Source organism: Saccostrea cucullata, unplaced genomic scaffold, assembly GCF_032062105.1.
Source record: "Saccostrea cucullata isolate Sc308-1 unplaced genomic scaffold, CSIRO_AGI_Scuc_v1 ctg135, whole genome shotgun sequence".
NCBI lineage: Eukaryota > Metazoa > Mollusca > Bivalvia > Ostreida > Ostreidae > Saccostrea > Saccostrea cuccullata.
Genome location: NW_026933790.1, coordinates 297,871 through 319,853, shown reverse-complemented (window position 1 = coordinate 319,853; position 21,983 = coordinate 297,871). Strand labels below are relative to the sequence as shown.

Sequence of the window (21,983 nt, the reverse complement as noted above, 5' to 3'; positions counted from 1 at the left end):
TAGATAACTTACTTGATGAAGACTTGTGAAGACCTGCCCAGAAACCTTCAACTGATACCGAGTACTTTGCCTGGATGGTTTGTAGTAGGAACTGATTCTGTGCCATGCTGTGTATGGAGACCAATGATGCCCCATGATTCTGACATTCTAGGGTCGCATCAAGATATGTCCTGTAATCGTCGGGGCGGAACAGCAGACATTTGCTTCCATTTAGGAGCCAGTCATGTCCAGAACACAGGTTGTTAGGAGCTGGAGGTGTTACTGGGGGATTATCTGTAAAAAAGAAAGACAAAGAGGAATCAAATTAAAACATGAAAATCTTGTAAAACTATTCAAAGGTTCACTCAAACTTTTTTATGCAGAATTACACCATCATGATTCCAAGTCTGAAAAATCTTGGCAATTAATACTGTAATATGACAAATTAAAGGAGAAAAGAAAGAAGCTTTGAAATGTTCTTCTTCCTAGATTTCATGTGATGTGTTGAAATTACCTGATGTAATTTTACAGACATAAGATAAACTCTGAGTACAGTTAGTGGTCTGCCATTTTCCTGAGGTGCTGTTCATGCTGACACAGGCACCTGTTTGTTGGCTGGGCTGTCCCGCGTCCCAGGCCGTGTAGATGACAGGCCACACAGTGTTCATCCAGGTGAATGTACCAGTGCTCTACAGACAGACAGACCAACAACACTTAAATACTACAGCATTAAAACTGATAAGTTCACATCACAATAAAAACACTATAAGCTAATGATAGATAATCCACTATAGCGAAGTCATCTTGGATCCCCAGCTGTATAAATCTAATGAATTTCTTATACGGTTATAATGAATTATGGATATAGCGAAGTAATTTCATAGGACCCTGTGACTTCGTTATAACCGAGTTTTGCTGTAATCCACTTTCCTGTAAAACTGAACCTTATTTACAGGTGATTTTGCACCACAAAATAAAGTCTGAGAACAAACATCTATGCTGTTATTGACCATATACTGTACAATGATGAAGCATCAGTCTAATACCTAATGCATTTTAACCAAAAGAAATAAAACTTCTGTATATAAATGATATAATTACCTTGATATCATTAAGTCCTGTCCATGTTTCAACACCATCCACTAAGAGTCTGACAAAGGCTTGTTCAAACTCACTGGAGATAGTCACGAGGAAGGCCCCCTGTCTCGCACAGTCATCTCGAGCATCTGGCCAGGACTTAGGAATGGACACAAACTTAAAACATCCATTACCAAAAGGCTTGTATCCTTGTTTGCTATTACAGGGGTTAGGTGTGGGTTCTGGTGTGGTAATGTAGGTTTCTGTGAACATAAGGAAACAATTGTTAGTCATTCATCTAGTAGACAGCAATGCTGACCCCTTAAAACTCACTGGAGTTGGACACTGAGAAGGCCCCTTGTCTTGCACAGTCCATATTGATAACATAAGTTCTTACTTCTCATGGTTTCACAGATAAAAGGTTCCTTATTGTCACAGCCAAAATCATCCCATCTTCCTGCATTGTGCTGATATCCATATATCCTTCCACACATAGTCTAAACCCAGATCATAAAAATTTGTAAACAATACGAATAGTTGTGTATTACATCACTCAAACTATAATGTCCTAAAAAGAACAATTGCTCTTATCTTCATTTGATTATATGAATTTACACATACAATGTAATGTAAAACATGATTTTACCAAAGAAACTTATAATGAATCTACATTTATACTGAAGAGATTTGAATTTTATGAGGTTTTGGAATATCAAGATGATTAACACTGGTGTTTAATACTTTTTAAGTAAAAGTACATTATAGTAGACTTACACTTCCTGGTCCCCCATTGGGTTCCCCCTTGTACCAGTTTGTGTACGTGACATCATTGTTGTCGACCCAGCGTACAACTCCATTGCTCAAGCGGAGACCAATCCAGGGACTTATATTCAAACCCCTCAACTGTGTTGTCACGAAAGCTGTAACATAAAGGTATAGTCTCCTTAATTGAGAAATAAACAACATATCTGGAATACATCTTGCTGCTGGCCAGCCTGTTAACCAAATCCCTGAAGCCAGTAAGGTTTGAAATGAAAACACTGAATTAGTTCTTAGTTTGGAAGCTGACTATTATCAAGATTGTGTTTTAATGTTGTAACTCACTATTATCAAGGTCACTGGTAATGCTGGCTAAGTAATACTTCTCCCGGCCCTGCCCCATACAGAATCTGGAGGCATTGGACCACGACATGGGACTGGTGAACACCTTGTAACACTTGTTGCTGTATTGGGCAGCTGAGTACCCCCCTGGACAGTTCCCCTGGATTTTGGGAGGGGCGGGATTGGTAGGGTTGGCCCCCAGTCTCTTCTCACAAACAAAGCCCCGTCTGCTGGAACAATGTTCATCATTCCATTTACCTGTCAGTGAATTGAAGAATTAAGCATTAATTTCTAAGCAGTTTGAACTTGCATATGGAAAATCAATGACCCATCTTTAACCTTACCTATTTAACACATCAAATGAGATTATTTTGATTTCGCATCACCTCCTTGAATAACATAATTACCGGAGTTTGACTATGTGACTTACAATAAATGTAAAATCTAACGATCAAACTTCTTTCCTGATAGAATGATTTTGTTAATTAACCTACGCTGTTTTTCTAAGAATCTCACCATTAGCAACTCTGATTTCCACGCAATCCTCAGCACCAAAGAAGTCATTAGGTTCTCCTGGAAACCAGTTAACAAACGACACTGGACTGCCATCAGACCATCTGGAGACAATCGGAGCATTCAGTAGATTATTGTCAATTATAAGGACCAAGACAAAAAATTCCATTTTACAGCCCAAATAAAGGTACATGTACTGGATAGCAAGTACATGGATTTAACAAAAATCACAAAATAATCTTCTAAACATTTAGATCTATATACAGGTAACATAGGTCCATTTAGATTGATATTTTGTAATGATCAAGTATTGGTGAATTTATAGAATAATATACATGTACAGACCCTAAAATGTGCTACTACACCACTTGCATTTTTTATTTTGTTTCATTTCTTGCACAGTTCATTTCGTAAACTGTTAATTTCGTTCCTATAATATGTTTTGTATTGTACATAGTTCATTAGTCTTGTGAACAGTAGTTTTCTTTGTGAACAGTACATTCACTTTGTACATGGTTTGTTTCATTTCTTGCATGGTTTTTTTTTTCCTGCATGATTTGTTTTATTCTTTGAATGGTACAGTTCGCTTTGTGAATAGTACATTTCATTTTTGTAAACTTCATTTCACTTAGTGAACAATATTTTGTTTTGAGCACAATTCATTTCGCTTCATGTATGGTTTATTTGGTTTTGAGTAGGGAATGGTTTGTTTTGTGAATGGTATGTTTCATTTTATAATTTTTTTTTTTTATTTGTTCTGTGCCAATTCATAGTTCTTGTAGGAAACATTTCGTTTTGTTTCTTTAAATATATATGCATGTTTTAGGGTCTGGGATAATTAAGGTATAATACTATTTAAAAATAAAACTGTCATCGGGACAAAATACTTTTTTCATAAGTCAGTTTTTCCAAAAAAGATACTGTATCAACCAAATTATGAAATTCTTATTCCAGTGACTCAACTCCTATAACCTTGGGTCAAGGTCTGACACACCCTTGAGGTCATTCCTGCAATCTTTCAGCAACAAATGAGAACCTACCAGGTTTAACACCCTTTATAAGATATGGACCAGTTATGAAATTTTTCTACCAGTCACCTTTAACTCCATTTCAATGACCTTGGGAAAATTTCATGAAACACCCTTGGGTCATGCCAGGCATTTTGTAAATGAGAACCTACCAAGTTTATGCAAAATAATGTGGACCGGACAAGAATTTCTGAAATTTTTCTACCAGTGATTGATTCCCCAAATGACCTTGGGTCAAGGTCATGACACACCCTGCATGGGCATCTTTGTGTGAAATCGACCTACCAAGTTTATGCATAAGAAACATTGGACCTGGCCCACGAATTTGAAATTTTTCTACCAGTGACCTTGTTTTCCATGACCTTGGGTCAAGGTCAACACCCTTGATCATGGGCAATCTTTGTGTGAATACTTTTCCTACTTTTAATTACATATAACCGGACAAAATTATCAAATTTTTCTTCCAGTGACCTTGAACTTTTGAATATGACCTTGAGTCAAGGTCATGACACACCCTTGGGTCATGTGTAAATTTTCTTTGTGTGAAATGAGAATGCTAAGTTTATGCATAACAAAAATATGGCCCGTGACAGGGAATATAAATAATTTTCTTCCAGTGACCTTGAACTTTCCCAAATGACCTTGGGTAAGGTCATACACACCCTTGTCAGCTCTTTGTGTAAAATCTGAGAAATTAATTTATCTATAAAAAAAAATGTACTATCAGGAATATAAAAAAAACCAGTGACCTTGAACTTTCCCAAATGATTGTTGGGTCAAGGTCTGCGATGACACATTTGGGTTATGGGCTCTTTGTGTAAAATGCCCTACCAAGTTTATCTATAAAAGATATGTATTAAACATGATTTATGAAAATTTTCTTCCAGTGACCTTGAACTTCCCCAAATGACCTTGGGTCAAGGTCATGACACACCCTTGGGTCATGGGCAATCTTTGTGTGAAATGAGAACCTACCAAGTTTATCAATAAGAAAGATATGGACCGGACACGAATTTGAAATTTTTCTTATACAACAGTGACCTTGTTTTCCCCGCTATGACCTTGGGTCAAGGTCATGACACACCCTTGGTCATGAGCATCTTAGTGTGGAGTAGTAGATAATCCCTGATTAAGAAAGATATGGACCGGACACGATTGCACAGACAGACGGACAGCTGGACAGACGGACAAGGTGATTCCTATATACCCCCCCAAACTTCGTTTGCGGGGGGTATAATAAAATGCATCTATCTTTTTTCATAGCAGTGAAAACTTACTTATAACCAATACCAAAGTCCACCTCACTCAAGACCTATCCAAAGTCTGCAAGGTATTAGAATGTCAAGCAAAATTGTAGAACAAGGTTTAACATCCTTTATACTACATACTGTAGACCAACTTTTATTTGCTTGTGAGAAATTTTTGCAAAGTTCTTGAGAGCCTCATCATCACAAATATTTCTCACCGCAAACCAGTCCTTAAAGTCTCTGTGTCTATTAACAACAGATCCAAAAAAGACTTGATCACGAAAATTAATCATCACAGACTAGTTTAACCCCAGTAAATCATGAAATAGTCCTTGCGAATAAAAGTTGGTTTACAGTATATGGTAAATAATTTAAATTTTGTAAATTATAGCAAACTTCATATCAATCTTTTGCAAATACAAAATGCTTAAAGCAATCTTTATTCTTTACATTTTATTTAAATTCAGTGGACATAGATTGAATCATGATGTGTCTAGCATCAACTAATTCTTGTGTCAGCTTTACAGTCTTGTTAAGAAATCAACAACAAACGTCACTGTGTAGGTAATATAAATCCTGGGTAAATCTCAGGGTACTTAAGATGCCAAATATAAGCTGTATACTAAGAATTTTGAACAATTATGTTGAGGCTTAATTACTTAATTTTTATTGGACTAACCTGGTGCTGAATAAAGAACTGCTCCAATACACTGTTGACAGAGATGAGATCTCCACCCTTGGTCTGACAGAATCGCCGGGCTTCTCGCCACGTCCTGGCCTGGTTCCCCGCCCCGTCCAAGATCAGGTAACAGTGGTTCTTATAGAACACCCAGCCAACATCTGAACCACAGCTTCCAGCTACAGAAAGGAAATCCTTGTTTATTTGTAATTCCATCAGATATAATTAAGAACAAAATGATTTACAACAATTAAGTCTCAATCACACATATTACTTACGAGGCCCAGCAGAGGGAGCAAATGGAGTGGTTCTCATTTTATAGGAGTTGGAACCTGGATCCAAACAAGAAGTACATTAAATTAACACTTGCTCAAAAACGAAATTGAAATCTTCATATTCAACTGTACAGAAGTCATCTTGCATCTGCTTTTCCTAAGTGCAAAAATCCTTCTGAAAATATTTGTTATACCGGTACTTAATGGTAATAAGCTCATTTAAATACCTTTTGGGATTTTGCAGATCCAGTTTCGTTTGGAGTAACAGTTCACATCATTCCACTTTCCATTCCAGACAACTAGTTCCACACAATCTTCTGATCCGTGGAAGTTGTTTGGCTCATGGTCAGCCCAGTTCACATAATCCAGACTCGATCCATCCTTCCATCTGTATACTGAATGAAAATTTATACACCATTGGTATGTAGGAACTAGACTGTTCATATTCAAACATAGAAAATTGATCTCTTTTAGATGTTTTCAAAGTGGAACTTTACCTTTCTGGTTTCCATCAATATGATTATCATCCAACCCTATCCAGTAATTAGTTGTTGCCCCACTGGAAAATAATATAAATGATTTATGAAAATGTTTATTTTTATACCCCCCTGCTTGAAACGTGGGAGGGTATATATTAATCAGGATGTCCGTCCGCCTGTCTATCTAGCTGTACGTCGGTCCTTCTGTCTGTTTGTCCCTCCGTCCGTCTGTTACGCTTTGGGGTACCCATCTCTTATCCGCAACTCCTCTTTTACCACTGAATGAAATTTAATGATACTTTCACAGAATCTTTGTTAATTCATGTACATGTATTGCCATTGTGCACCTCCTATTTTACTTTTTGATCGGACACATATTTTGAGTTTTCAAGAGCAAATAATTGACACTGCCATTTTTTCTTTAATATTGAAGGGTACCCATCTCTTATCCGAAACTCCTCTTATACCACTAAATACGAGAGGCCCATGGGCCACATTGCTCACCTCTGCACTGTGGCTAGGAACAAGCAAAAATCAAAGTAAATGCATAAGCTCTCCTGACCCTAAAATGGGGTATGGTTTTAACAAATTTAAATCTACCTAAACTTGAATCTGCACTAACTATATAAGGATGATTACATATTTTTTTTTTTACTTCCACTGCTTTTTTCCCTATAAGTTTGAACTTTAATTGTGGTCCCCCCCCCCCCCCCCCCTTGGAGTCATGATTTTAACAAATATGCATCTACACTATACCTGCAGATGCTTCCATAAAAACATAACCAATCATGACTTTGCTGTTCTTGAGCATGTTGAGAAGATCTTTCCTATATATTCCTATCTAAAATCTTGATTGTCCATTGTGGACCCGCCCTAACCCCAGAGGTTATGATTTGACCAAATTTGAATCTACTCTACTTGAGGATACATCCATATAAATACATGTATGACTAACCATGAATTTGTTGTTCTCAAGAAGATTTTTAATGATATCTTCCTATTCATTCCTGTGTAAAACTTTGATCCCCTATTGTGGCCCCACCTTACTCCCGGGGGATCATAATTTTTACAATCTTGAATCTACACTACCTGAGGATGCTTCTGTATAAATATGACCAATCATGTCTTTTCTGTTTCTCATCAGATTTTCCCTATATACACCTATATTAAAAACTTTGACTGCCCATTGTGTCCTCTCCCTTCCCCCAGGGGTCATGACTAAAATAATCTTGAATCTACTCTACCTGAGGATACTTTATTTTAAGTATAACTTATCATGGCTTTGCTATTCTCTAGAAGAAGATGTTTCAAGATTTTTCCTATAAACTATTCATATGCAAAACTTTGATGGTATGGTCAATCGACAATGATGGCTGTGTCCTACCCCCAGGGGGCCATGATTTGAACAAACTTGAATCTAATATACCTAAGGATGTTTTCACATATGTTTCATCTTTCCTGGCTAATTGGTTCTTGAGAAGAAGATTTTAAGATTTTTCCTATACCGGGTATATTCCTATGTAAAACTTTGATCGTCAATTGTGTCCCCGTCCCATCCCCATGGTTCATGATTTTAACAAACTTAAATCTACTATACCTGAGGATGTTTTCACATAAGTTTCATCTTTCCTGGCCCAATGGTTCTTGAGAAGAAGATTTTTAAAGATTTTTCTATATATTCCTATGTAAAACTATGATCCTCAATTGTGGCCCTGCCCCACCCCCAGGGGTCATGATTTGAACAAATTTGAATCTACACTATCTGAGGATGTTTCCACAGAGCTGCCAACATTCTGAAATGACAAATAGTAAGGCAGGTTCCGGGGACCGCCTAGGCCCCAAGCCGCTGAAGATATTGTTTTAAATGGACATGTAATCGGAGCAATTTGAGGCATGTTTCTATTTTGTTTACTTTAAAACATTGACATGAATACGATCAGCCTTCTAAAACTGAGACAACAACAGAAGCAAGCAATGTAAGGATTATGAATATTTAATTATAATAGTAGAAATTGTAGACAGCCAGCTATGAAAATTCTGGTATTATTAATTTTGATCGAGAAAAACCAAAATCGGAAGAATATAGAGAGAAATCCTAAGGCGTATTTTAGGTGCTAATTTCGTAAGACTTACGCCAAAATTGTAAGGGTTGGCAGCTCTGTTTCCATATAAGTTTCATCTTTCCTGGCCCAGTGGTTCTTGAGGAGAAGAATTTTAAAAGATGCCATTATTTTTTCACTAATTCTTAATTATCTCCCCATGAAAGAGAGCGAGGCCTTTCATTTTAACAAACTTGATTCCCCTTTACCCAAGGATACTTTGTGGCAAGTTTGGTTGAAATTGGTCCAGTGCTTCTTGAAAAGAAGTTGAAAATGTGAAAAGTTTACAGACAGACGGACAGACAGCTAGACAGACACCAGAAAAAATGTGATCAGAAAAGCTCACTTGAGCCTTCAGCTCAGGTGAGCTAAAAATTTAATGATACTTTCATAGATTCTTTATTACATAATGCCATTGTGCACCTCCTATTTTACTTTTCATCTGACACTTACTGTATAATGGGTTTTCTTGGCAGGTGAAAAATTTGGCATTTTGCCTGCTCAAAGGTATGCCAATAATTTTGGCGTAATTTATTTTAGCAGACACAGTGTTTCAGCTCTTTGTTGATGAACACTTAAAGAGTACTGAATATTTCTGCAATAAAAATTTTCGCAGGCAATCATCAAAACACCAAAATAAGCCAAAATTAGCACCCCGCTAAAACAACCCGCTATACAGTATTTCGGCTCTCCAAAAGCAAAACAGGTCAGTATAATCATATGGGAGGCGGGGGTATCATTTAGTGAGCTCCATGCTCACAGCACCTCTAGTTATATAGTGATTTCAAGAATATTTACAGTTCTTTACAATTTCTATCAAACTTACACCAGTTGTCCTCGCCAGAGGGAGCTGGCATCTGCAGCACTATGGAAGCTGGCTAGGTTAGCTCCCTGGTTTCTACAGTCAGCCTGAGCATCGTCATAATAAGCCCTCCTGTTTTGTGGCATATTGTTTACCTACAGGTTTATGAATCATTTAATGTTATTTCTTCTAGCGTGTCAAGACACATGTAAGTGTAAGTCATGTAATGATGAAGATTTACCATATAAGAAAGAGACCTTTAGCTGCATCAGAATACCTTCCATGTACTGACACATAATAAAAAGAATTTCCATTTAATTACAGACTGATCTGCCCCAGTACCTGGTAGCAGTAGTTGTTGATTTCGATCCAGCCGTCAGGACATGGTACCCCTACTGTTGTGGGAGGTGGCGTGGCGGGAGATGTGAACCCCAGTCTCAGTTTCTCACAGACCGCCCCCGAGGTCATGTTACACAGGATGTCATACCACAACCCCGCACGGGCCCCCGAGTTCATGGCCACGCAACGGGAGGTACCACCTAATGAACCACAAGTAGGAAATAGTCACAGGTTAAAAAGCAAATACAGAGTATTGCCACCAAACAATAAAAATAAAAGCAGATACAGAGTATTGCCACCAAACAATAAAAATAAAAGCAGATACAGAGTATTGCCACCATACAATAAAAGCAGATACAGAGTATTGCCACCATACAATAAAAGCAGATACAGAGTATTGGCACCAAACAATGAAAAACAAGAGGCCCATGGGCCACATCACTCACCTGAGTAACTTGGGTGATGCAGTTCTTATCAGATTTCCCCTCTTGCTATACCTATCATGCCCCACTACCCCCTTCCCTTTTATGATTTTAAGAATTTAATATCTACACTACCCCAGGATGCTTCCACATAAGTTTCAGCTTTCCTGGCCCAGTGGTTCTTGAGAAGAAGATTTTTAAAGATTTGTTCTATATATTTCTATGTAAAACTTGGATTCCCTATTGTGGCCCCGCCCTATCCCCGGGGGTCATGATTTTAACAATTTAATATCTACACTACCCCAGGATGCTTCCACATAAGTTTCAGCTTTCCTGGCCCAGTGGTTCTTGAGAAGAAGATTTTTAAAGATTTGTTCTATATATTTCTATGTAAAACTTGGATTCCCTATTGTGGCCCCACCCTACCCCCGGGGGTCATGATTTTAACAATTTAATATCTACACTACCCCAGGATGCTTCCACATAAGTTTCAGCTTTCCTGGCCCAGTGGTTCTTGAGAAGAAGATTTTTAAAGATTTGTTCTATATATTTCTATGTAAAACTTGGATTCCCTCTTGTGGCCCCGCCCTACCCCCGGGGGTCATGATTTTAACAATTTAATATCTACTTTACCCCAGGATGCTTCCACATAAGTTTCCGCTTTCCTGGCCCAGTGGTTCTTGAGAAGAAGATTTTTAAAGATTTGTTCTATATATTTCTATGTAAAACTTGGATTCCCTCTTGTGGCCCCGCCCTACCCCCGGGGGTCATGATTTTAACAATTTAATATCTACTTTACCCCAGGATGCTTCCACATAAGTTTCAGCTTTCCTGGCCCAGTGGTTCTTGAGAAGAAGATTTTTAAAGATTTGTTCTATATATTTCTATGTAAAATTTGGATTCCCTCTTGTGGCCCCGCCCTACCCCCGGGGGTCATGATTTTAAGAATTTAATATCTACACTACCCCAGGATGCTTCCACATAAGTTTCAGCTTTCCTGGCCCAGTGGTTCTTGAGAAGAAGATTTTTAAAGATTTGTTCTATATATTTCTATGTAAAACTTGGATTCCCTATTGTGGCACCACACTGCCCCAGGGGGTCATGATTTTAACAATTTAATATCTACACTACCCCAGGATGCTTCCATATAAGTTTCAGCTTTCCTGGCCCATTGGTTCTTGAGAAGAAGATTTTTTAGTGACCCCACCCTATTTTTGTCTTTTCTTGATTATCTCCCCTTGTAAAGGGACTTGGCCCTTCATTTTAACAATTTAAACTCCCCTTCAACCAAGGCTGCTTTGTACCAAGTTTGGTTAAAATTGGCTCATTGGTTCTTGAGAAGAAGTCGAAAATGTGAAAAGTTTACAGACGGACGGACGGACAGACAGACAGACAGACGGACGGACGACGGACAAAATGTGATCAGAAAAGCTCACTTGAGCCGAAGGCTCAGGTGAGCTAATAAAAGCAGATACAGAGTATTGCCACCAAACAATAAAAGCAGATACAGAGTATTGCCACCAAACAATAAAAGCAGATACAGAGTATTGCCACCAAACAATAAAAAAGTAAAAGCAGATACAGAGTACATGTATTGCCACCAAATAATAAAACAGAATAAGGCATTTAGAAATCATGCAATTTTTCATCTGTGAGTAAATGACACCAAAATGACCATTATTCTAGGGAAACAGTCACCAAGTATTTTTTTTACTTGCGATTGGTGAAGTGTATACTAGGGCTGGGCAAAAATATCGATATTTCAATATATTGCAATACAATGACAAAAAATATCGTATTGCAATACGTTTTTGTAATATCGATATACCAGCAAAATTCTTTGACTAAGGAAATTTACCATTAAATATAAAAATAAATGTAAGAAAAGTTTGTTATGAAGCAGTAAGACAGAAGCTGTTTTATGGATATATTTCAGAGCATAACTTAAAAAAAATCAACAAGATTTTTTTCTTTTGTTTATTTATCATAGTTATGTACATTCTGCATATGAATTAAAGTTAATATAAGAAGAAAATGCCATTTTATTTTCATTTAAAATATTGCGATACATATCGCAATACAATTAAAAATATCGCAATATATTGCAATACGAAATCTCTGGCCAATACCCAGCCCTAGTGTATACCATACATAAAAGTAAGTCAGTCAAATCTTTCTCTTCTTACTTGCTGGTCTCTGGTTGCCCCAGTTTGTGTAAGTCAGGTACGGGTATCCGTTGTCATAGTTACGGTACGTGCCGGGTGACCTGAGGTCAGTCACATCGGTCCAGTACATTCCAGTTTTCTGTCCCAGGACACTGGATAGGTAAGACTGCTCATACCTGTCAAAAATAAAGACATACATGTTAACCTATTGCGATGAAAAATAGGGAGATTCAGACCTCAAAAGCGGTAGCATTGCGCGCGCGTTGTTTTACGCTTGGATTATCGATATATTTCATGTAATATACATGAATGTAGCCTTAAATGAAACCTACAATAATTAATCTTAAATATCAACAGCACTTTAAAGAAGCAGACAAAAACACCTTAAGTTTGACATAAATTTTACAAATTCAAATATTGTTCATGCTCATCATTTTGCTTGGATTGGCTGTTTAATTTAGCCTTTTGAAGAGTGATCTTTGCTGATATAGCCTAGAAGCAATAATTCTGAATGTTCATTCAGTTGTTAAACAAAACAAATGATGACATGGTTTAACCTAGATCTAAAACAAGTTCCTATCTTTCGTTATATAAATCAGATTTCCCGCGATGATCGAAAACGAAAGTAGAGATGTGCCACATGGCTTGGTCAATCGAGTGATTTCTATTGACTTTATTGATAACATTGTGAGCTCCTGTGCTTTTATAGACGATGTCAAACGTTTTCATCTATTTCTTAAAAGCTGTATCTCCTTTTTCAAGGCAGTGATGTTGACTAAATTTATCGTAACCAATGTAATCAGTGGTAATCTTGTGCTGTTGTCGTTGTCAAATTCGTGCTTGAAATTTATGTACACATCGATACTAAAAAAGCATTTGTATGCTTCCGAGTCAAATCACGCGATATCTAAAGAGATTTCATGAGAGTGGCTTCAAAAATGGATACCCAAGCGAACCAAAAATACTTTAGACGCAACTTTTGTAGAAAAGCGGTAGATTTCTGAATTAAATCGGTAGGCGGGAGATGGAGTGAAAAAGCGGTAGACTCCCGCCTAAATCAGTAGAGTTAACATGTATGATAAAGATAATATACTGTAACTGTAGAAATCAGCATGTCTCAATTCTTTTAATGTGAAATAGGCAAAAAAAACAACTTTAAATTAATTTTATGTTTAAGTGTTTTAGACTAATTAGCTTATTAAAACGTGTAAATATAGCACAACAAAGCAGAAAAAAGTTGAGTTCAAGTTGGTACTAAGCATTAACTTTCTCGTATCAGTTATTTAACAAGCAAAATCATGAAGTTACCCTATTTAAAGACAAATAATTGCTAATTCTTGCATTAGTGGTGTATTAGTGGGTAAGTGTAATCATTAACAGAATGGTTTTTATTCCACGTGTAAAAAATGTTAGTACATATAATAGGTTCATAATTTCTGATAAAATTCAGTAGATATTCAGTACTTTACCTGTCATCGACCTGTACAAGGGTGGCTCTATTGTCCCTGCAAACCCTCTGGGCATCCAGAAAAGTCCGGGGCATGTCTAATACCAAATAACAGGACCAGCGGTAGGCCGTCCATCCCTTCAAACAGAAAAATCGTATCATCTATCTCTCATAAACATGCAACTCTTAAATTCATCAACTGAACAGATCAGAATATTCTACGATAACAACCGCAGAAAATAAATCATCAATATACTTAAAAATTTAGAGTGACCAATCATTTTAGAAGACTGGTCATATTAAGAGTAATCGTCACTGATAACAGTGAAGATAGACTGTCTTACTGGCTGACAGCCCTGGACCTGCGGGGTAGTGGTCGGTTTCTCCGAGGGTCTCTTGTCCGCCTGACACACAAACTGGTACGTAGAGTCACAATTGTCTGTCTGCCAGCCCCCATCCTTAAAAATACACCACTCAGAAAGTAATGGTCTGTATTTATCAGACTTTATTAAAGAAATGTTTTCAAAGAAAGTAATAGTTTGATACATGATTCACTCTATTATGATGATTGTCAAGCTAGTTTTTGTAAAAAAAAAACAAAAAAAAAAAACTAATAATGGTATATCAAACACATGTGCCGAAGAAACTTTTTTCCTTCTAAAACCCTCAACTAGACTGGCAAGTTGTAGCCAGAGGTTTCTGTAGCCTAATTCATTCAGTATTTCCTTAATTCTCATGAAGCATTTGTTTCAGCATTTTCTGTCATTCTTACCTTAGCATGATACAATTTTTGTTATACTTACTGTAGAATTAAGCATGACACATTTCTGGTTGGTGTTTCCCGGCTGTCGCGGTTGATTGATGTTCCAGTTGGTGAACCTGACCCTGTCACCTCTGACCCACTCAAACAGACTAGACTCGTGATGGTCATTCAGGCCTATCCAAACATCGGATCCCTGGTCTGTACAACAAAAAAAAAAAAAGAAAAAAAAGAAAATTTAAACTTATCTATTCAATAGAAGCAAGAACAAGAGGCCCATGGGCCACATCGCTCACCTGAGAAGTTTGGCCATGCTGTTCTTTAACAGATATCCCCCCTTTGTAATACCAATTGTGACCACGCCATACCAACGGGGGTAATTTGGACAATTCAGATCTTCACTACCCAAAAATGCTTTCACATAATTAGTTTCAGCTTTTCTGGCCTAATGATTCTTTAGAAGAGGATTTTCAAAGATTTTTCCATATAAATTTCAATGTTAAATTTGGATTCCCCATTATGGCCCCAACCTACCCCCAGGGGTCATAATTTGGACAATTTAGAATCTACATTATTCCAGAATGTTTCCACATAAGTTTTAGCTTTTCTGGCCCAGTGGTTCTTGAGAAGAAGATTTAAAAATTTTTTTCCTATATACCGTAAATCTGGAAATTTTTGCTGTAGATAAATTTTTAGCAAATTTGCGAGTTCATTGCATTCGCAAAAATATTTTTCTTAAAAATAAATTACCAATAAGAAAATGTAAACAAAGCAGTGGACATTCGCAAAATTTTAAAACGTAAAAATTAATCAACAGCATTTTGACCTGAATTCGCAAAATAAAATCGACGTAAAAATTTCCAGATTTACGGTATTATTATGTAAAACTTGGATTCCCTATTTAGGCCCCGCCCTACCCCCGGGGGCCATGATTTGAACAAGATAAAATCTACACTCTTCCAGGATGGCTCCACATAAGTTTCAGCTTTTCTGGCCTAGTGGTTCTTGAGAAGAAGAGTTTTAAAGTTTTTTCCTATATATTTCTATGTAAAACTTGGATTCCCTATTGTGGCTCCGCCCTACCCCCGGGGGCCATGATTTGAACAAATTAGAATCTGCACTACCCCAGGCTGCTTCCACATAACTTTCAGCTTTTCTGGCCCAGTGGTTCTTGAGAAGAAGATTTTAAATTTTTTTCCCTATATATTTCTATGGATGCTTTGTACCAAGTTTGGATAAAATTGGCCCAGTGGTTCTTGAGAAGAAGTTGAAAATGTGAAAAGTTTACATATGGACGGACAGCTAGAGAGAGGACGACGGACAACGGGTGATCAGAAAAGCTCACTTGAGCTTTTAGCTCAGGTGAGTTAAACAAGAGGCCCATGGGCCACATCCCTCACCTGAGCACTGTGGCTAGGTTTTGAAGCAGAATTGGTTTATACTCAAGAAGCTTAAATCCAAAAGTAGTCCCATGACCAATCATGGCTTTGCTATTCTTGAGAAGAAGATTTTTAAAGAATTTTCCTATACATTTCTATGTAAAACTTTGGTCGGCCATTTTGGCCCCGCCCTACCCCTGGGGGTCATGATTTGAACAAACTTGAATCCACACTACCTGAGGATGCTTCCATATAAATATGATCAATTATGGCTTTGTTATTCTTGAGGAGAAGATTTTTAAAGAATTTTCCTATATATTTCTATGTAAAACTTTGGTTGGCCATTTTGGCCCCGCCCTACCCCTGGGGGTCATGATTTGAACAAACTTGAATCTACACTACCTGAGGATGCTTCCATATAAATATGATCAATTATGGCTTTGCTTTTCTTGAGAAGAAGATTTTTAAAGAATTTTCCTATATATTTCTATGTAAAACTTTGGTCGGCCTTTTTGGCCCCGCCCTACCCCTGGGGGTCATGATTTGAACAAACTTGAATCTACACTACCTGAGGATGTTTCCCCATAAGTTTCATCTTTCCTGGCCCAGTGGTTCTTGAGGAGAAGATTTTTAAAGAAATTTCCTATATATTTCCATGTAAAACTTTGGTCGGCCATTAAATTTTGGCCCTGCCCTACCCCTGGAGGTCATGATTTGAACAAACTTGAATCTACACTACCTGAGGATGTTTCCCCATAAGTTTCATCTTTCCTGGCACAGTGGTTCTTGAGAAGAAGATTTTTAAAACATGCTACCAAATTTTCATTAATTCCCAATTATCTCCCCTTGGATGAGGGCGTGGCCCTTCAATTGAACAAGCTTGAATTCCCTTCACCCAAGGATACTTTGTGGCAAGTTTGGTTGAAATTGGCCCAGCGGTTCTTGAGAAGAAGTCGAAAATGTGAAAAGTTTACAGAAAGACGGACAGACAGACAGCTAGACAGACGGACACCGGACAAAAGGTGATCAGAAAAGTTCACTTGAGCCTTCGGCTCTGGTGAGCTAAAAAATGCAATGTAATTAATGAGACAGTTTGCTAAAAAATGTCATTGTTGCCTATAGTATTACATCAATGACCAGAGTAATTATGACAAGAGGCCCATGGGCCACATCGCTCGCTGTGGCTAGGAAAAAGTAGAAATTGGTTTATTATTGAAAAGTTTAATCCAAAAGTAGTCCCATGACCAATCATGGCTTTGCTATTCTTCATCAGAAGATTTTTAAAGAATTTTCCTGTATATTTCTATGCAAAACTTTGGTCGGCCAGGATTTGAACAAATTTGAATCTACACTACCTGAGGATGCTTCCACATAAATATGATAAATTATGGCTTTGTTATTCTTGAGAAGAAGATTTTAAAAGAATTTTCCTATACATTTCTATGTAAAACTTTGGTTGGTCATTGTGGCCCTGCCCTACCCCCGGGGGTCATGATTTGAACAAACTTGAATCTACACTACCTGAGGATGCTTCCATATAAATATCATCAATTATGGCTTTGTTATTCTTGAGAAGAAGATTTTTAAAGAATTTTCTTATATATTTCTATGTAAAACTTTGGTCGGCCATTGTGGCCCCGCCCTACCCCCCGGGGTCATGGTTTGAACAAACTTGAATCTACACTACCTGAGGATGCTTCCATATAAATATGATCAATTATGGCTTTGTTATTCTTGAGAAGAAGATTTTTAAAGAATTTTCCTATATATTTCTATGTAAAACTTTGGTGGGCCATTGTGCCCCTGCCCTACCCCCTGGGGTCATGATTTGAACAAACTTGAATTTACACTATCTGAGGATGCTTCCATATAAATATGATCAATTATTGCTTTGTTATTCTTGAGAAGAAGATTTTTAAAGAATTTTCCTATATATTTCTATGTAAAACTTTGGTCGGCCATTGTGGCACCGCCCTACCCACGGGGGTCATGATTTGAATAAATTTGAATCTACACTGCCTGAGGACGTTTCTCCATAAGTTTCATCTTTCCTGGCACAGTGGTTCTTGAGAAGAAGATTTTTAAAAATACCACCAAATTTTCATTAATTCCCAATTATCTCCCATTGAATGAGGGTGTGACCCTTCATTTGAACAAACTTGAATCCCCTTCACCCAAGGATGCTTTGTGGCAAGTTTGGCTGAAATTGACCCAGCGGTTCTTGAGAAGAAGTCGAAAATGTGAAAAGTTTACAGACAGACAGACAGACAGATGGACAGACAGACAGAAGAACGCCGGACAAAATGTGATCAGAAAAGCTCACTTGAGCCGAAGGCTCAGGTGAGCTAAAAAATGTATCTTTTTTTTCATAAAAACAAAATAGCTATCTTGCCAAATTATAAGCCTGTAAACATATGACTGTTAATGAGTGAGTCTAGTATCCTATCAGCCTATAAATATATGACAGTTGATGAGTGAGCCTAGTTTTCTATCAGCCTTTAAATATATGACAGTTGATGAGTGAGCCTAGTTTTCTATCAGCCTTTAAATATATGACAGTTGATGAGTGAGCCTAGTTTTCTATCAGCCTGTAAATATATGACTGTTAATGAGTGAGCCTAGTTTTCTATCAGGCTGTAACTGTATGACAGTTGATGAGTGAGCCCAGGCTGTAACTGTATGACAGTTGATGAGTGAGCCTAGTTTTCTATCAGCCTTTAAATATATGACAGTTGATGAGTGAGCCTAGTTTTCTCTCAGGCTGTAACTGTATGACAGTTGATGAGTGAGCCTAGTTTTCTATCAGTCTTTAAATATATGACAGTTGATGAGTGAGCCTAATTTTCTCTCAGGCTGTAACTGTATGACAGTTGATGAGTGAGCCTAGTTTTCTATCAGCCTTTAAATATATGACAGTTGATGAGTGAGCCTAGTTTTCCCTCAGGCTGTAACTGTATGACAGTTGATGAGTGATCCAAGTTTTTTTATCAGCCTTTAAATATATGACAGTTAATGAGTGAGCCTAGTTTTCTATCAGCCTTTAAATATATGACAGTTGATGAGTGAGTCTAGTTTTCTATTAGCCTATAAATATATGACAGTTGATGAGTGAGCCTAGTTTTCTATCAGCCTATAAATATATGACAGTTGATGAGTGAGCCTAGTTTTCTATCGATCTATTCATATAAACAAGAAGACTGATAAAGTCTAGATGTTATTTGTCTTGATTCTTGCTTTTAAAACAAGAGGCCCATGGGCCACATCACTCACCTGAGCAATGTGGCTAGGAAAAAAGCATAAATAAGTTGAAACCCAAAAGTGGTCCCAAACAATCCTTAAAAGGGAGAGGGTATGACCTGAACAAACTTCAGTCTACATTAACTAAGGATGCTTGCATATTTCTTTGACTACCTGTGGCTTTATTGCCCTTTACATTTGAACTTACATTGTGGCCCCGCCCTACCCCAGGGGTCATGACTTGAATAAAATTGAATCTACACTACCTGAGAATGCTTCCATATGAATAGGACTAATCATGGCTTTGCTATTTTTGAAAAGAAGATTTTAAAAGATTTTTTCTACACGTTTCTATGTAAAACTTGGATTCCATGTTGTGCCCCGCCCTACCCACAGGGGTCATGATTTGAACAAACTTGAATGTCCACTACCTGAGGATGTTTCCATATAAATATGATCATAATCATTCATGCCTTTGCTTTTCCAGAGAAGAAGATTTTAAAAGAATTTTCCTATATATTTCTATGTAAAACTTTGATCGGTCATTGTGGCCCCGCCCTACCCTGGGGGTCATGATTTGAACAAACCTGAATCTCCACTACCTGAGGATGCTTCCATATAAATATGAACATTCATGCCTTTGCTAATTCTTGAGAAGATTTTTAAAGAATTTTCCTATATATTTCAATGTAAAACTTTGATTGGCCATTGTGGCCTCGCCCTACCCCCGGGGGTCATGATTTGAACAAACTTGAATCTCCACTACCTGAGGATGCTTCCATATAAATATGATCATTCATGCCTTTGCTATTCCAGTGAAGATTTTTAAAGAATTTTCCTATATATTTCTATGGGGGGTGGCCCCGGGGGGGTCATGATTTGAACAAATTTGAATCTACACTACCTGAGGATGCTTCCCTATAAATTTCAACTTTCCTGGCACAGTGGTTCTTGAGAAGAAGATTTTTAAAGAATTTTCCTATATATTTCTATGTAAAACTTTGATCAGCCATTGTGGCCCCGCCCTACCCTGGGGGTCATGATTTGAACAAACTTGAATCTACAATACCTGAGGATGCTTCCCTATAAGTTTCATCTTTCCTGACAAAGTGGTTCTTGAGAAGAAGATTTTAAAAGAATTTTCCTATATATTTCTATGTAAAACTTTGATCGGCCATTGTGGCCCCGCCCTACCCCCAGGGGTTATGATTTGAACAAACTTGAATCTACACTACCTGAGGATGCTTCCCTATAAGTTTCATCTATCCTGGCACAGTGGTTCTTGAGAAGAAGATTTTTAAGTCATACCATAACATTTTCACTATTTCTGAATTATCTCCCCTTGAATAAGGGCATGGCCCTTCATTTGAATAAATTTGAATCCCCTTTACCTAAGGATACTTTGTGCCAAGTTTGGTTGAAATTGGCCCATTGGTTCTTGAGAAGAAGTCGAAAATGTGAAAAGTTAATGACAACAATGACGACGACAGACAAAGGACAAATTTTGATCAGAAAAGCTCACTTGAGCCTTCGGCTCAGGTGAGTTAAAAACACAAGGTTATATATTTCATTCGGTTTAGTATAGACTGTGAAGAAATTAAAAAAAACCACATTATGTATCAAATCATTGAAATTTTTTCAATGCAACACACATGCATTGTCACCATAATTAAAACTAAGTCTGAAATTGTCACCATAATTAAAACTAAGTCTGAAATACATCACTTAATTTACAAAGTTTGTTAAGTAATTTATTCGACAGAATAACTGCAAAAAAAATCCAAACATACTATTATTCGCAGTTCTTAACGGTAATTTAATCATCATTAAAGAAATACAGGACAGTCGGCATAATGACTTAGTGTTTTAACAGTAATTAACACTTCAAACACAAAATGACCAATTACCCTTCAATCTCGATCCAGAGAACCATAATTACTTCAAGTCTGCTTGGATATAAGAAAACACTAAATTATCAACGTTTATGCAAAGATTTACTTTTTTTCAAAAATGAATTTTCTAACAAAATTACTGTAGGTTGAAATTTATATAAATTATTTTTTTCCGACTAACCGATTACAGATTTTCTAACCAATTGCCATCGTTCCGACCGAGGAATCAGTTAACCAGTTACAAATTGCCATCCCTACAGCAAACATATGACTGTTAATGAATGAGCCTAGTATTCTACCAGCCTGAAGACATATAACTGTTAATGAGTGAGCCTTGTTTTCTATCAGCCTGTAAATATATGACTGTTGATGAGTGAGCCTAGTTTTCTATCAGCCTGTAAATATATGACTGTTAATGAGTGATCCAAGTTTTTTATCAGCCTGTAAATTTATGACAGTTAATGAGTGAGCCTAGTTTTCTATCAGCCTGTAAATTTATGACAGTTAATGAGTGAGCCTAGTTTTCTATCAGCCTGTAAACATATGACTGTTAATGAGTGAGCCTAGTATTCTATCAGGCTGTAACTGTATGACAGTTGATGAGTGAGCCTAGTTTTCTATCAGCCTTTAAATGCAGGTAACTCTTGATGGCTCGAACTTTGATATCTCGAAGTTCTTGATCGCTGGAAGTGAGTCTCCGGTCCTGATTTTTTCCACTATATAACTAAGCAAATTTACTCTTGATTTCTCGAACTCTTGATCTCTCGAAACCCTTGATCCCTCGAAGTCAAAATGCAGTCCCGCTGTGCATATTCTATTGAAATTTACCCTTGAAACCTCGAAGTGGCTATGTGTTTACAAACCCAGTTACATAGTATTAGCAACTTTACCTGGACATTTAATGACCCCAGGCAGAAGGCGTGGGTCCCGTGAAACGGGATGTTTATTCAGGTGACACTTTCTCTGCAAGGTGATAATTGATTTATAATTAATCTTATGGTGCCTATATGCTATTAGAATAATGATCATCGTCTGTATTACGGTAATTTAGAAATGCAGTGTC

The 21,983-nt window shown here is 37.3% G+C and overlaps 1 protein-coding gene across 1 annotated transcript in view; it reads right to left on the bottom strand.

Annotated features, from left to right (window-relative positions):
- LOC134239370 (uncharacterized) overlaps nucleotides 1-21,983 on the bottom strand; it is an 89,048-nt gene that overhangs the window by 1,907 nt on the left and 65,158 nt on the right. The window contains exons 54-71 of the mRNA XM_062721549.1: nucleotides 14,456-14,613; nucleotides 13,997-14,110; nucleotides 13,675-13,790; nucleotides 12,227-12,381; nucleotides 9,622-9,818; nucleotides 9,304-9,434; nucleotides 6,397-6,458; nucleotides 6,127-6,294; nucleotides 5,903-5,956; nucleotides 5,604-5,803; nucleotides 4,976-5,010; nucleotides 2,674-2,774; nucleotides 2,161-2,415; nucleotides 1,831-1,976; nucleotides 1,454-1,553; nucleotides 1,081-1,319; nucleotides 494-668; nucleotides 13-273 (exon numbers count right to left, since the gene is read on the bottom strand). Of these exons, the coding sequence (XP_062577533.1) occupies nucleotides 13-273; nucleotides 494-668; nucleotides 1,081-1,319; nucleotides 1,454-1,553; nucleotides 1,831-1,976; nucleotides 2,161-2,415; nucleotides 2,674-2,774; nucleotides 4,976-5,010; nucleotides 5,604-5,803; nucleotides 5,903-5,956; nucleotides 6,127-6,294; nucleotides 6,397-6,458; nucleotides 9,304-9,434; nucleotides 9,622-9,818; nucleotides 12,227-12,381; nucleotides 13,675-13,790; nucleotides 13,997-14,110; nucleotides 14,456-14,613 (2,667 nt within the window). The remainder of the gene's footprint in view (nucleotides 1-12; nucleotides 274-493; nucleotides 669-1,080; nucleotides 1,320-1,453; nucleotides 1,554-1,830; nucleotides 1,977-2,160; nucleotides 2,416-2,673; nucleotides 2,775-4,975; nucleotides 5,011-5,603; nucleotides 5,804-5,902; nucleotides 5,957-6,126; nucleotides 6,295-6,396; nucleotides 6,459-9,303; nucleotides 9,435-9,621; nucleotides 9,819-12,226; nucleotides 12,382-13,674; nucleotides 13,791-13,996; nucleotides 14,111-14,455; nucleotides 14,614-21,983) is intronic.